We start from the raw sequence: 15,531 nt of genomic DNA, 5'->3' as shown, positions 1-15,531 counted from the left end.
AGGCATAGGTGGATGGATACAAGTGAGGGAAATGGGACAGAGTTCAGGTCAGAGAGCCCAGGGAAAGCGGTGCTAGGCAAGAGGAAGTCGTGCCTAAACACCCAGGGCTCACTCCAAGAGCATGGAAGAATGGCTTTGAGGAACAAGGCAGAATTCCAAAGCCTGGGGCTTGCCAGGTGAGTCAGCTAAGCTAACACCGTTAGCAGCTCTGTTTCCTCTGGCCCAAGACCTGGAGCAGAGGTGGAAGAGTGGAGGTGGAGGGGCAATAACCCTGCAGGTAAAAGGGTTTGAGACCTGCCCGTAACTGTAGCTAAGGAACGGAGGCTTCCCAATGATAACAGGAATGTTTATCTTGTAAAGGATCTCGGCAGTTCCCATTGCTATGGAGTCAGTCTGCCCTTTGCTCTAGACCTCTGGCAATTCATTTGGACATTCAGAACAACATGACGAAGTATGAAGCACTTGACATTCCTGGCCAACAGGTTCTTCCTTGATAGACAGTGTCCCTTGGAAGCTCTGTGAAGGTCTCTCTGCTGTAGAGTCCTCCACAGGTAGGTTTGGGTATTCAATGCCTGTCGCTTAGCTATCAGAGTTCAAGTGCAAAGGCAAACAAAGAAAACTCTAAGTTCTTTTACCTTGATCCTATGTTCTGGCCCTATAGAACCAGGCTGAAGACAACTGAAGTGTTGGATTTCTCTCAGGGTGGGCGTGGGGAAGTTGACATTTCTCCTAACTATTGTTCTCAAGGTTCATTTGGGTGCTCTCAGGAAGTTCTTTGCAAATGTTTGCTGAAGGTCTACTATCTGTCCAGTACTGTCTTTCATACTTTCAAAAGAGCTCTCCTCTAAAACGTTCTGTGTTCTAGGCACAGTTGGAAGCACATAGCCTATATAATCTCAACTCAATAGCATTTGTCATATCAACTAGTCCCCCCACAACATGCTAGTGACATTATTCCTTACCTGTTTGAAGGGTAGCCAGTTTTATTTTTACTTGGGGACTGAACCATACATGCTAGGCAAGTGCCTTACCAACCCCCCCTTTTTTTTATCATTTTTGAGACCTGGTGTCCCCAAATTGCCCAGGCTGGTCTTTAATTCACCTGGAATTCCAGATAGGCTTTGAACCTACAGTCTTCCTGCCTCAGCCTTTAGAGTACCAAAGATTTCAGGCCTATATCCCCAAGCCTAGCTCAAACCAATATTTGAATCTATATCTTTGAATATAAGCCCAATTCTCTTTCTACCACATGACTTGGCCCTTTTGTAAATGTGTTATATAAGGGGAGGGATGTAGTTCACCCGGTATAGTGCTTGCCTGTAATCCTAGCACTTGGGAGGTAAGTTTCCTTGTCAGTGTCCTGGATCCTTTGATGGCTAGACTGAGGTACAGGTGGTGCTGTCCCAGGCATTGTCTTTATCATCCCCTCTCTGCTGAGCCAACTGCTTCTCCCAGCCCCAGACTCTAATGGATAATATCAATTTCTTCACCGGCTAGAAAATATTCACTGCATCTCTGGATTTAAGTCATTGATATTCCAAGAGTAATCTTTTAGCCCTTTCTCAAGTGAGGTTTAAAACAAGGATAGAAATGAATTGACACTCACTTACTCTCCTACCATGCTAATGTCTTCTAAAATGAGATGTAAATGGCTTTGCATTCTTCTGATTCCTTCCGTAGCATTTTCTTTCTTGCTACTAAAATCTCGGTAATTTCTGAAAGGCAATTGTGTGAAAACACAGGTATTTCTTGGAATATCATGGATAAATGTGCTGTTAGCATTGAAAATTTGCCCTGAAGTTGTTTATAACTGTTGTGTTGCAGTTAGAAAAAAATGAAACAGATGAAATATTTCCCTTTGACTATATCCACAAAAATCTAGGTTTAATGCTTGCAATCAGTATAGGGCCAGCTTAATGTATGCATTGCAAGTCCCAGGGTAACCAGGGGTAAAAACTATTACCTGAACATAAATAAAGAAATGTCCACAAATCACTAGGAAAAATTGTCACTTTCTTTATTAAACACATTTAAAATCTCAGCTAACTTCATCTTTTATTTTGTGTATTTATGCAATTAAGGCTGCATCTCCAACAGAAAACAGTTTTTTCTTAAAGCCTCTTAATAAGTTGCTTTTTGCTACTCTGTGTTCTAGGGTTTTTTTAAAGCTATTTGTTCTCTTTAAATTTTACCATTTTCCCCTAGTGCTTGTAGCCAGAATATTTTTCAAGGATGACAGACCATTTATTGTCATGCCACAGTTTCTCCATAAGATGGCGCTCTGAGCATGCATGATCTATAGCTTTTTTTTTTCTTGCTTGCTTGCTTTTTCTTTTTCTTTTTCTTTCTCTTTCTCTTTTTTTTTTTTTTTCCTTTTTCTTTTTTCTCCCAGCCACAATCAGGCAGCAATTGAATGTAAACTTTTATGAAATCAAATCCTTTTAGCCAGGAGTCAGTCCTTCTGAGATTTGCTCACAAACCCTTACCACCAGTCTAATGCCTAGGGCAAGAAGGAAAGTGAAGTCTCTAGCAAGCCCCTTGCCCTGAATCAGAACCAGCAGGGTTAGGAATGCACAGGATACGTTTGAGGGACCTTTAAAGAAAAGAATTTTATTCTGAGTATGAAACTTGTAGTATTCGCGGTTTGAAAAGTCCCTTGCTGAGTCTGTTTCTTCACGTACATGGCGAGGGGGTTGGACCCGCTGGTCTGTGAAGGCGCTTCCATCTCCAGCGTTCTCCATTTGCATCTGCTGATTGCCTCAGCCAGTGCAGATTTAGGAAGAAAAGCTCGCCCATTTTACGCTTGTTTGACTCTATTCCTCTTTTACAAGTGCTCTCTTTGCTTCAACTGTCCCAGGACAAGCATGCCCAGATGTCCTGTTTTAATTAGGTTCCTTTTCTCTTTAAGGCTTTTACACAGGTTTCCTCCCCCCCTTTCCCCTCCAGGCCTTAACCAATCTGCCTGAAAGGGAGAAACATTCTCCTTTTCACTGCACAAATAGGGTTTTCTTAGTATCACGGCAGTCATTTTTGTGCTGAATAGATCCAAACAGGACGGGGGGGGGGGGGGGGAGAGATACTGCACGAAGTGCTTAAAGGTAACACCTCTAACATCATGCTAAATATATACAGCCAAGAAAGCATCCCGTTTCGGTGGAGGTGGGCATTTCTGTTCTTTTATTGCCAGAAGCATGTTAAAACTTCTGGGAAGAGGCAGTTGTGAAAGGAGGAGGACAATTAATCAAGCCACAGAAAAGTATTGCTAACCAGATAACCCACCATTAAAATCCCCCGAGGCTAATGAGTGTTCCTGTCTCTGGCATCCCCTAAGAATTGAGTGGGTCAGATGAATTGGGGCTATGATGGCTCAACCTCATTCAAAGACTATCATGAACTGCAGGCATCAGCAGCACTGCGGAGACCCATGGAAGTGAAATGCTGAATGAATTCATTAACTGCAAACTCCAGAGACATCCCTAGCTGATTCCCTTTGGGCTTTGACACTCAGAGTACACATGTCCCATGAAATACCCTGAGAACACACCATCTGTGTCCCTTTGCTATCGCAGAGAGGCACATGTGCTTAAAGTAAACACAGTCGATTTTTTTTTAAGTTATTAAACAAAAGGAATGATGAAGTGAAGTAATGGATAGATTAAACTGGCTTTAGAAATCGTTCACTAGATATACACATATCTGAGCATCACAGTGTACATGATAAATACATTCAAATTTTTGTCAATCATGGTTACAAACGCTGAAAAAACTGAAGTTAACTGTGATGTACAATTTCATTTATTTTTTTAAAAAATCTAATAGTTACATAGGTTTAGAAAGCTCACAGAAGGAACTGAGGATGTAACACAATAGCAAAGAACTTATCTAGTATGAGCAAGGCCCTAGGTTCAGTTGTCAGCACCACACAGAGAAACAAATATCCATGGTATAAAATACAGAAGATAAATAAAGTTATAAAATACATAAGCAAGTCTCGACCAGCACTTATTGAAAGTAACAGCTACCACTAGTTTCTTGTTTTCTGTACATATTTGAGCAGTTTTATAACATATGAGCGCACAGGTGTTCTCCTTTTGTAAAAGATGGATCCCGGGACCCCTGGTTGGTTCCTTAAAAGAATGATAGTACCTCTCTATGTCCAAGGATTCAATCAAACACAGTTTGGAAACACGGGTAGGAGGAGAAGATTGGCAATATAGGTCTGACCTCATGCTTAGCAGGCTGAAGGTCCTGAGTTTGATCTTTGACAGGATGAGGGAAAGAAAGGAAATGTTGGTCAGTGGGAGAACCCTTGCCTGATATGCCTGAGGCCCAGCACTGAAAAGAAAACCAACAGACAACTATTACCAAGTTTAGTTTAGAAATTAGACATGAACAGATATTAATAATCATATCATAAAACAATTCTAGCTGTGTATTACAGTAAAAGTTTTATGATCTCTCTCCATCACTCCATCCAATCCAATCTGATAACTTAGGTAGTTATCCATCCAATCTGATAACTTAGGTAGTAGCCTCTAGGTGACTAATAGCGAGTGGGGTAGCATATACAACTTAGACTTGTTGAACACAGAAATAATTTATATCCTAGGCATGAATGAGTGGATGGTATAGGTTTTATCATACTTAAAACAACATTCAATTTAAAACTTATGAATTAATGATTTCTGTAATTTTTCACTTAATCTTGTCAGTCTATTGCTATTGCTGTTTGCCAGCCAGTGATTCTATAGAAGGGGAAGCTGTAGACAAGTGGGAAAGACCTATTACAATGTCTGTACAAACCCATTTTTATCACAAATAGACCCACACTGGACATTCTCAACTTGTGGGGTCTTTGTTGTTTTAATGTATCTTGGCCTTTCTTCTCTATCAGTGCATACAGATCTACTATGCTCTTTTAATGTATGCTTCATATTCCATTATGACAGTCATTACTTTTAAAATCTGGTTCAGTGGGTTTTTTTTCTTTTTTCCCAAGCTAAGGTAGAAAGAAAGGATGGAGAGATAAGATACAGGAAAAGATGTGAGGCAGAAGGGTGTACCGAGTACCTACAGAAGAGTATAAAAACAGAGTATTTAAATCGTGCCCCTGAATTTTAGCAACCATGAGCAACAGTTGGATGAGTACACTTGCCTAGTGCTTTGTACAGAAATGAGATAAAGGAGAGCTTTATGTCTAAACCACAAGCCAGCCCTTCCCAACACTTCTGTAACCAGAAACCATGCTTCATTTACTCGAGCTCTTGGAGGATTTAAATAGCACGTGATACAGTGCAACAGTGAATGCTGTTTCAACTGTCAGAACAAAATAAAAGAGAAGAGGGAGCTTTTAGGTGTGCTGCCTTTTTTTTTTTTAATTGAGTCACCATGGGATTGTGGAGCAGTGTTCAGCTGGCCATGTTTAGTTCTAATTCACGACTAGAAAATGAGAGATGAGAAAAGAAAGGAGAACTAGAGGAGAGGCAGAGAACCCTACAAGAGAGTCACCAAGGGATCAGCTATGAGGTTCATTAGATTTAATATTCATAATAGCTTTAGAATGGGAGTCTAGGACCAAATTGCTAAGCTTCCATGTCTTTCTCCAATTCTAGTGAGGATACTGAGCTTCAGGAAAATGCTTCACAAAAATGTGCTTGGCGAGCTTTGGTATGGACAAGTCCATGGAGGGATCTTTAAAAACATGTTCCTGAGGTTCTTTTCTGAATTAGTCCTACATCTTCATCCGTGCATAGGGGCTCTTCCTTAGGCAATAGCAGGAGGAAAGAAAGAAGTCGGAATTGGTATCATCAGGGAAGAAGCACATTTGCACAGCACTCTATGGACACAAAAGGGGTGGCTAATACTGAGTGCACTGTTTGATAAAGATTCCATGAAGGCACTTGGCTCAGTGATCTGACAATTCAGTGGTTGCCTTTTCATTCAGTGCCAGGAAACTACAAAGCTTCTAGGAGCTGACCATATGTATATGATGGATTCTCTCTCTCTCTCTCTCTCTCTCTCTCTCTCTCTCTCTCTCTCTCTCTTGCTCTCTCTATCTCTCTCTTTTTCTCNCTCTCTCTGTCTCTCTCTATCTCTCTCTTTTTCTCAGCAGGAGTAAACTCAGAACTGTAAGTGCTGTACAAAAAGTATAACGACTTTAAATCAGCACACAAGGCTATTCTTTGCAGCATTGTTTATATTATCAAAGTTTTTACAAATAATTTAGTTTATCAGTAGGAGATGGACAAATAAATTATGATACAGTCATGCAGCATAATAAGAACAAAGCAGCTCAGTATATTCTGAAATGGAGTATATCCACAGTATAGGTATTAGGACAGAAAATGATGCAAATCAGGATGTATGACAGGATTCTAGTTCGGGTTAAAATTAAGATCCTGAACTGTGGGTACAGAAAAATGTCCAATCAAGTGGGAATCACTGTCCTGGTTGAAGCCAGAAAAGCCTGACACTGGGGATAAAGGTAGAATGAATGGCTTTGGATTACAAATCGTCCCCCTGCTCCTCCTGATGAGGACATCCGTAGAGACCTTAATACATCCTCCAGCTCTAAAGCCAAGCCTGTGATTCCCCACGCAGGACAATGTCAACAAGCCTCTCCCGAGCCATGACTTTCTCTTCCATGGAGGCAAGCTAGCAGGCATAATGTATGCTGCATCTGGTTGGAAAAGCTCCCTGAACAGAAAAACAGTTCCTGTGGGGGTCACAGGAAATTATGAGACGAGGGGTATGAGGGGAAGGCAGAGGTAAAGAGCATGGGAGGGTCTTTCTCCTTCAAATGAGTGGGAAGCACAGGCAGAGCTAGTCCTTAATGGTGTTTTTCACTGACCATGACCTTGAACGTCCCTGGGCACAGTGCTTTCTAGTCAGTCGTCTCATGTTCTAAAAGGCAGGAGAAAATTTATAGTCAGTTGCACTGTTGGCACCCAATGGAGTCAGTCTCATTGATTGGGACTCTCATTGTCAAACTTTTTCTTTCCCTTCCTCTCTATAGATACAGCCAGAAGGCGGCAAGGAACGGGATGAAGAATCAGTTTAACCTCCATGAGCTGAAAATGAAGGGCCCTGAGCCGGTGGTTAGCCAGATCATTGACAAACTGAAGCACATTAACCAGGTATGTGTCATAGCCAACAGAAGTGGAACTGCAAAAGAAATCAACATGAGGCAGATGATTTTCATTGCTGAAACTAATATTTAGGCAGGTGGGGAAGCAGCAATTATTCATGTTCCTCAATGATTTTACCTGCTAAAATTGACATCTTTCACTCCATTTTTAATCATTGTGATATTGCAGTAAGAGAGAAATCATACTGGTATCACCACAATGCCTGGCTTCATAATTTTTTTTTAAGTCATACTATACTGACAACACATTCTCGTGCTCCTACTAATCATTTGCTGTGGCCGAGTAACATTCTGTTGTCTGTTCATCATGATTAATAGACATCCTAAGTGATTCCAGTTTCATTCCATCACTGAGCTGCCTCTTTCTCTATAGCACCATCTCTTGATCAGAGATGATTTTCTTACAAGCCTGTGCTGTTGCATTAAGGGGTGTGAATATTTCCAGTGAGAGTGTGTCAGTTTTCACTACCACCAGCAAGATCTTGGAGACCCTGCTTCACAGCCCCTTTGCCAAATTCTGACTCACCCCTCTCATTTCCTTGACCTATACACATACTTTCCCCCTCTTATAAGGAGTTTTACAAGACACAAATAGAAGTATGGTACCATCTGCTTGTGATTGCTTTGTGGCCACATTTTTTTTTAAAAAGCCACCAGAAAGGCCACCATATGCCACAGTGACAGTGTTTCTGGGCCATGCCATGTTCCATGACTGGGAGAGCCCAGGTACTGGGCTACTATTTGTAGCTTGGGAGGAATTGAATGGGACTAAAATGTTTATCCGCGGGCAGAAGGTTCTGCGTGAAGACACAGGCCTAATTTTATTTTCTGTGTGAACATTGGTGAATTTTTGTCATTCTGAGAAAATTGTTTGCAAGGGCTTTCTAATGATAGCATATTTCACTTGGATTGCATCATGGGCATACTGAAAGCACACTTGGAGGAACTCCTCCAGTGTCTCCTAAAGTGCTCTGAGCTCAGTGAGCACTTAATAAATGCTTGCTACTGCTGCTGAGCACATGGCCACAGCAGTGTGATTTTTTTTTCCAAATGTGTCTCAAAGGATACCAAGGCAAAGGCAATGTGGCCACTTCCCCTAGGAGTGAAGGCAGAATTGGTCTTCAGACTATTTATAATGACCCCAACTAATTGTGTCTGGGTGAGTCTACTCAGTTAGAATCCTGCATTTGGTGAGACCAAAATTTCGGGGCCAATCACTGTGCCTCTACTCCTGAGTATAGATGTCAACAGACTTTAAGGCATACCTGGTATATATGTGTTCTCCTGGGTCCCAGAGACTTCTGAGATTGAAAAGAAATGTAATACTCTGTTTTAACAGCCTCCCTGGACGAGAACCCAAGCATAAACATCTCAAGAAAGATAAAGTGTGATACGCGATAAAGCGCGTAGAGAGATGCTGCTCACAATAGTTTAGGGTGACCTGGCAGAAACACAGAGTAAGCTAGGCTAGGGGGAAGAGCCTTAAGAGGAGCAAATGTTAAGAGCTGCTATAAACCATGTGCAAGGGAGGACTACGTAAAGAGAAGTAGAGAGGGGCAGCCATAAAGCAATTTCAGACAACGACCCGTGGACTGAATCCACTTGAAAAGGGGAAAAGTTGAGAAGATACAGACTTAAATATAATCTAGTAATTACCAAGATGCTTACAGCAAGCCTTTTTGTAAAGGCTTCAGTTACAGTTAAAGAATATGAATTTGCTTCCATATTGGGTCTGAATTATTATATTTTAATATATATGTAGATATTATATGTATGTGCATATATATGTGCTTATGTATATAAATTAAATATACATGAATATATATAAACATACATGCAATATTTATAAATATGTATTTATATTTATGTGTATATTATATATGTATTTTTAATATATAGCCTTAGGCAAATCAGTGCTTTCTCCCATCAGTAGTACTCCTGTAGTAGTAGTATAATATTGATAAATATACATATGCATAAATATAATGGTGTTTGCACTCCAGGCCTTTATTAAATGATTGTTACGGAGCTGCTGTTTAGGCTTTTCCCTGTAGGCGGGACATACCTTCGAAAGGGAATATCAGTACGTTAGCCACTGAGTTTTATGTGACTGCAGATTCCTTTGTTACTTTGCTCGGGTTCTCTCTTAAATTTTTTTCTTTCGTCTAACTCTCAGCCACAAAACACAAGCTAATCCATGGAGAGGTCGAGGTAAACAAAGAGAGGACAAATTCACCATCAGCATTCCTTTCTTCTCCCTCCTTGCAGAACAGTGGTGCACATTTTCCGTTTCTATACAAATACTATTGAACAATTGATTGTCATTGATAGACTAGTTTTACCTGTTAACATTGGTCTGGCTCCAAACATCTACACTGACTTTCTTTTCTTCTCACCTGTGTTGCTTTATATGCATAAAACACATCTTTTCAATCCTTAGCTAAAACTCACCTTTTGGCCATTATTCAGTGTGAAAGTGAGATTATTTGGGAAAATGACAAAAGAACAGAGTTTTGATTGGGATGATAAAGATGCTAACACTGATAATGCATTTAGCTTTCTATAGCACTTAACATTATTTCAGTCACTGCATGTTCTCAAGACTAGTTGTTTAGGGGTAAGGGAATCCAACCTGGAATTGTATGAGATATAGAAGTATTCTTTTCAAGAATTCATTACCCTTAAAGATTTTTATCATCCTCACCAAGTGATAAATGTTTATTCCCTCTTTATAGCTAGAGAAACTGAGGCAAGGAGCCATTAGAGGCGGTGCAGGCACGCTGCCAAGCATCCAGTGAGTATAGTTGAAAATTCAATCAATTATCCAGATGTTGTTTCTTATATACTGCCAAACATCTGGATTCAGTGAATGCCTGGCTAAATTGGCCTAAACTTTTGGCAGTGAGGAGGTAGAATCAAGTTAACTTGCCTATGTTTGCATGTGCATGGAGAATCCAGGTAATGTTACTTTCCATCGTTTCTGTCTATAAATGCAGAGATGTCTTCCTATCTGGACTTGTGTGTCCGTCCTGATGAATTAGAGCATTTATGAGCATCTCCCAGAGTAAATCAACTTTTCTTCCACAGACATTTTCAGCTGCCTCCTTTCAGATTAAGGTTCTGTTGATAGAACGGAAATACTATACTCACTAAGGGAATAAAGTAACATTATTTCTACATTAACAGTCCCATAGTGTAACCTTGAGGGGATGGGTTCAGGCTCAGTCCTGGGCCCATTTCCTGGGAAGGGGCACAGGTGTGTAATATACTCCCTTTTCCTCATAAGCCACACAGTTCATGTGTAAGATTCCCACGATTGAAAATAAGGTCCTTTTTATTTCTTTTTCAGTTTCTAATTTATGTGAGGATTTATTAGTTTTTGTTAGGGGAGGAATTGAACCACTCTTGGTTCTCAGTATTAGTTCTGGAATTTACTAGACCATATTTTTTAAACCAACTTTTGTTTCTGCTCCAGACTCCTATGTGGAGCGAAGACTTCACAAATACCAAGAATGTTCATAATACCTTCCTACCCAGATGACACTGTGGGAAACTGATTCTCTAACTTAGTTTTGTCAGTAACATTTTCTCTGTTTTAAGTGTATTTATAAGTTACAACTAATTTTGCTGTTCTAAAGCTACCACAGAAATTTTTGTCCTCAAGGAAACACTAGTAATTTATCGTGTTGCCCATTAAAGGTTCAAATCAAATTCCAGAAATTGTTTTCCTGCCTGTTGTAAAGAGTTGAGGCCAGAGCAGTCAATACCTGGCCATTTGGTGTCAAGAATTTCTCATTCAAAATAGGATAAAGTCTCATCTGTTTAGGATGGCTACAATGTCCTGCTGAATGGCGGGGGAGTAGACGAGATGGCCTCTTAAGATTCCTTCCAGCCGTGTGATTCTGTGATTTGTGACTCAAGGTCAGGCTTTAACCCAGTACCCTCTTGTGAACAAGTCTTGTGACTTTATTCTCTGCTCTGCACTCTTTTTAAAACACCCTGTTCCCAGGTCACCCCTTTCCACTTTGTAACCTGTCATCCTTTCAGAGGTTGTTCCCTTCCCACCAGCCTTCCCATATAGGCAGATGGAACTTCAACTTGCCCTTCCCCCTATCCAGTTCTTCTGTTCTTCTGCCTTCTTTTCATCAGGCTATAAAACATTAAGTGGTTAAAAAAAAAAACATTTTGGCATTTATCGCTCCTACTATGTATGGATCCATTCCCCAGGGCCAGATATTTGACCTGTCTTTGAATCATGTTAACCGTGTAACTCTAAATGATAATTCAGCCATACATTTGCACAGCACAGATCAGTCTGTAGGCATACTCTTATGTACATTAGATAAACAAATGCATTGGCTCTGAGAGGAAACAAGATGGGCTCTGGTATTTGCATTTACCAGAAGGAGAAACTCTAATGCTCACTGAGACCCAAACTCCAAGGCTACCAGCTTTACTCTCGGCTTTCCTTCTACTTATCTATCTATCTAATGAAGAGAAGAAGAAGAACAAGGTACTGTTAGGATCTGTGTATAAAAAGTGGGGAGGAGTACAAATATCTGAAGCCCCTTACTTTGGGGATTAGCAGTTTTCAAGGGCCACATATAGACATTTCTATAGTCTACGGCTTTATAAAGTCTTCAACAAAGAAAGAGAAATCATGTTTTACAGAGTCCCAATTGAGGCAATCATTAGAAAACTGCTTACCACGTTATATGATGAACAAATAAAGGTGCTTTGTAGGATAGGTGAGTCTGTGAGCTATCATCCAAAATCCCTAAATAATAGACCAAAGGAAAAACTCAAAGGTACAACAGAGAGTGAACTATCCCTACTTCTATCACTTCCTGGAAATAGTGGCAAACTATTTTTAAGATGCTTGATAGAGTCTGGTGACACAGATGAAGACATGAAGACACTTGGTGTCGAAATAGAATGTGAAATATTTCATAAGTTACTTTGTAAAGTGGATGAGGAACAGAGTGCAGTTTTTCCAAATCTTTGAGTTGGCTCTTAGTTATGGTAGAAACACATCAAGTAACTTTTTCAGAGTCTTCTCATAAAAATTAACAATAGCTGGAAATTACTGACCTGAGCCAGTGCTTTCTAGAAAATCTAGTCTTAAACATGAATTTTATGAAGCTTTCTAAAAAATCAAATTTAAATAAAAGGCCTTCCTCAAATGTTACTATATTCCAAAGTCTTGGATCTGTCTTTACTTACAAATGGTGCTGTAGAAAAATAGTTACTTCCATTTCCCTATAGAGCCAGACTGGGTTAGTGGGACAGGAGACAGGGGTACCTGCAAAAGCCAATGAAGAGGCTTCTCAGTCACAAAAGGACAGTGTAAAGTAGTCATTAGGTATCAGCTGCTAGACTCTGTGGAGCAAAACATTACTTCACAAAGTAACGGGAATTAGCTGAAACATTCCAAAACACATTTATCATTTAAAAAAATCTTTTGTCTTGCTGTTTAATAGCTTGAAATATAATTACAATGTCTGGTGGCTTTGGGGAGCATGTGTTTTTAATATCTTAATTACTATGTACAGTTTAATAACATTGCACCAAAGAGAATTCTCAAATATTTTAGATTAAATTTCTTGAAAAGGAACTACTTGCTATATTTAGAATATACAGCATTAAATGTATTTAAATTGGGTCATGTATTTTAGTCCTTGCATATTAATTAAACTATTCAAACTGGAAGATAAGTCAGGAATGGTGAGCAACATAGTATTGGTAGCACTATCATGATAACCTTGATTGAGCAACAGAGAAAGATACATTTTTTTCTTCATTACTATAATTTACTGTATTTGACTTTTCTATAGATTTTAATTCATTTTATTTATTATCATTTGTCAGTGTTGTTGTGTGTATACTCTAGTTTGCCCCTAAAGTCTTTTCTAATATGAATATGAATGCACATGTGCAGGCATGTTTTCTTGTATAGAATGTACTTCAGGTCATGGCAGGAGGTCATACTTCAGCAGTTCATCTTTGAAACAAAAAAGCCCCATGGCCTGAGGCATGAGCTTGCTAATTATTTATCTCCTGTGGACATTATTAACTAGCTTTGTTCATAACAAGTACACCTCATTACCCACCACCTCACTCATTAAACCAGTTGAATAGTTAATACACTGAGTGGAGGTGGTCTCTGTGGGGAGGGATTACTGAACCCAAAGCAGGCAGAGCCACGAGAACCTATTGTGCATGCGTTGGGCCCTGTCCCAGAGGCTGACTCCATTCTACATCCAGAATCAGCCATCTTTATACTCGAATGCCCTGGATCTCACTTCCTCTATCTTCCAGGATACATTAACAATTCAAGAAAGATTTGCCTCCCCCTTCTAAGGATGACAAAATTAACATCATATTAGTCAGTAGATTTAAATGTCAAATAACTCAGTTATTTTAGGGCAGTGCATTCAGATTCTGTTCCATGGTGAATGTGGGAGGTTCTCATTCTTATTTCAACCAAGAAATGCTAGTTGTAAACTTCTTCTTAGATAGATATTGGTCTTCTGAATAAAACAATAAAAATCTCAGGCTGCTCTTAAAACTCTTGAACGTTTAATCCAATGTGAACACTACCTCAATATACAGAGCATCTACAACACACAAGGAAATCAGTGCATGTGCTTTTAAGCAAGTTCCTAAACTTAACTGGTGGTAAAAATGGAGATCAGGCAAGAGAATATGCATGGCTTGGTGGAAACATTATTACTTTTAGAAATGATTAATGAAATCCCATGTTTGTGTGTTAATGAGCTAAATTGTCTTCTTCAAAGCTGATGAGCACCACTTCCAAAATTTCCTTGCTCGTGTCATTAGAATTCTGACAAAAAACAATGGAAATAAAGACTACTATGCTATCTTGTTTAGAAGGATCTTTTCCATTGACCCGTCCAGCAGGTCCAGTTATTCGAGGGTCTCGAGGGGACCATCTCCTAAGAACCAAATAGGGGGTGGAGGGAGAGACGAGAACCAAGTGCAATGAACAACACACACACACACACACACACACACACACACACACAGAGAGAGAGAGAGAGAGAGAGAGAGAGAGAGAGAGAGAGAGAGAAGCAGTCTGATTAGCATCAAGGTCTCGCTGTATTTAGCAAGGCTCAAGGCTTAAATGCACAAGCAAAAGGGGAAGTAATTCTCAGCAGGAGGAATGGGGCAGCGGAAATGCACAAGCAAAGGAGGAAGTACTTCTCAGCAGGAGGGATGGGGCAGCAGAAATTTTTCTTTTGGCGACTACATGGGGAAGCAGGAACTTGGTGGTATCAGGGTACATCTTGTGGTCAGGATATCCGGTGCTGACTTAGGGCTGGAACAATCTGTGGTTGTTCTCAGAGCGGTGCATCGGTAGCCCGCTTTTGACCCCCTTTTCTTTTTGGGTGGGGGAGGCCCAATTCAGATATCAGGACAATTGTGTTGTCTTAATAGCTCCCAACATTCCATAGTCTCAACCCCAGAGAAAATCCCATGTTAGCTGTTCCAACAAAATACCTGGCCATAGTCCAGCCCACCTACAGTTTTTTTATTTGTTTTGTTTTGTTTTAAGATGGGGTCTTTCCCATGGTTAGTTGAGTCTGATCATTGCATTTTAAGTGCATTGATACATGAGCAGACGTGGATCCATACTCTATATGAGCTCACTATTGGTATTTAGTGGAAATAAAGTCTTAATGTCAATCCTGTATCTCTAATTATAGTGTCTCCTTAGGCAGCAACCACAGTGATTTTTGCATAGCAACTGAAAAGTGGAGTTTTTCCACTAGACTCCCATCTAATATACAAGATGAAAATCACTCCATTGTTTAATGCACTGGATTTCAGTTGTTTTTTTGTTTTTTTTTTTTTAAGAGTTTTAACATGTGGTCTCTTTTTCTCCTTAATAAGTTGATCTAGATACTTTCTTGTGACCCATGTTTTCAGTTGTTTCCCAAATATTATGCAGTATGGGCAAGTCTGTGACAGGATTTAAAAAAAAAAAAAGCTAAAATAGTTATTTTGTGTTATGTCATGAAAATGATGCTTAAGTTCAGGTCATTTACATCCCAGGGCACTGAAGAGTCTTAGAATAATTATGCTGGCTAAACTTTGGACTAGCACAACAAATAGAGGAAGAGCCACACTTTAAGAGGCAGAAATGGGATTGTGGAAATCTCAAGCAAGAGAGCCTAACATCACATCTTAGCAAAGTTCTAGATCAATCTCTTGGATAGTGTGAGTTCTCCATAATAATTATGAACTAGAAGCCACTGTAGACTCTCTCACACAAAATCATGACATTTCCTCTTACAGCTATGTCATTGAACATGTGTTGCTGGTCTGTAGGTCTGGCATAGACATGGTTTTAGAAAGAAATA

The 15,531-nt window shown here is 39.8% G+C and overlaps 1 protein-coding gene across 1 annotated transcript in view; it reads left to right on the top strand.

The window, feature by feature from the left end:
• Positions 1-15,531, top strand: part of Gpc3 (glypican 3) — a 338,342-nt gene that overhangs the window by 244,160 nt on the left and 78,651 nt on the right. Inside the window, exon 6 of the mRNA XM_021153008.1 lies at positions 7,016-7,136. Coding sequence (XP_021008667.1) covers positions 7,016-7,136 — 121 coding nt within the window. The remainder of the gene's footprint in view (positions 1-7,015; positions 7,137-15,531) is intronic.

Source organism: Mus caroli, chromosome X, assembly GCF_900094665.2.
Source record: "Mus caroli chromosome X, CAROLI_EIJ_v1.1, whole genome shotgun sequence".
Lineage (NCBI taxonomy): Eukaryota > Metazoa > Chordata > Mammalia > Rodentia > Muridae > Mus > Mus caroli.
The sequence above is the reverse complement of the archived record's forward strand: the minus strand, read 5'-3'. Positions and strand labels throughout refer to the sequence as shown.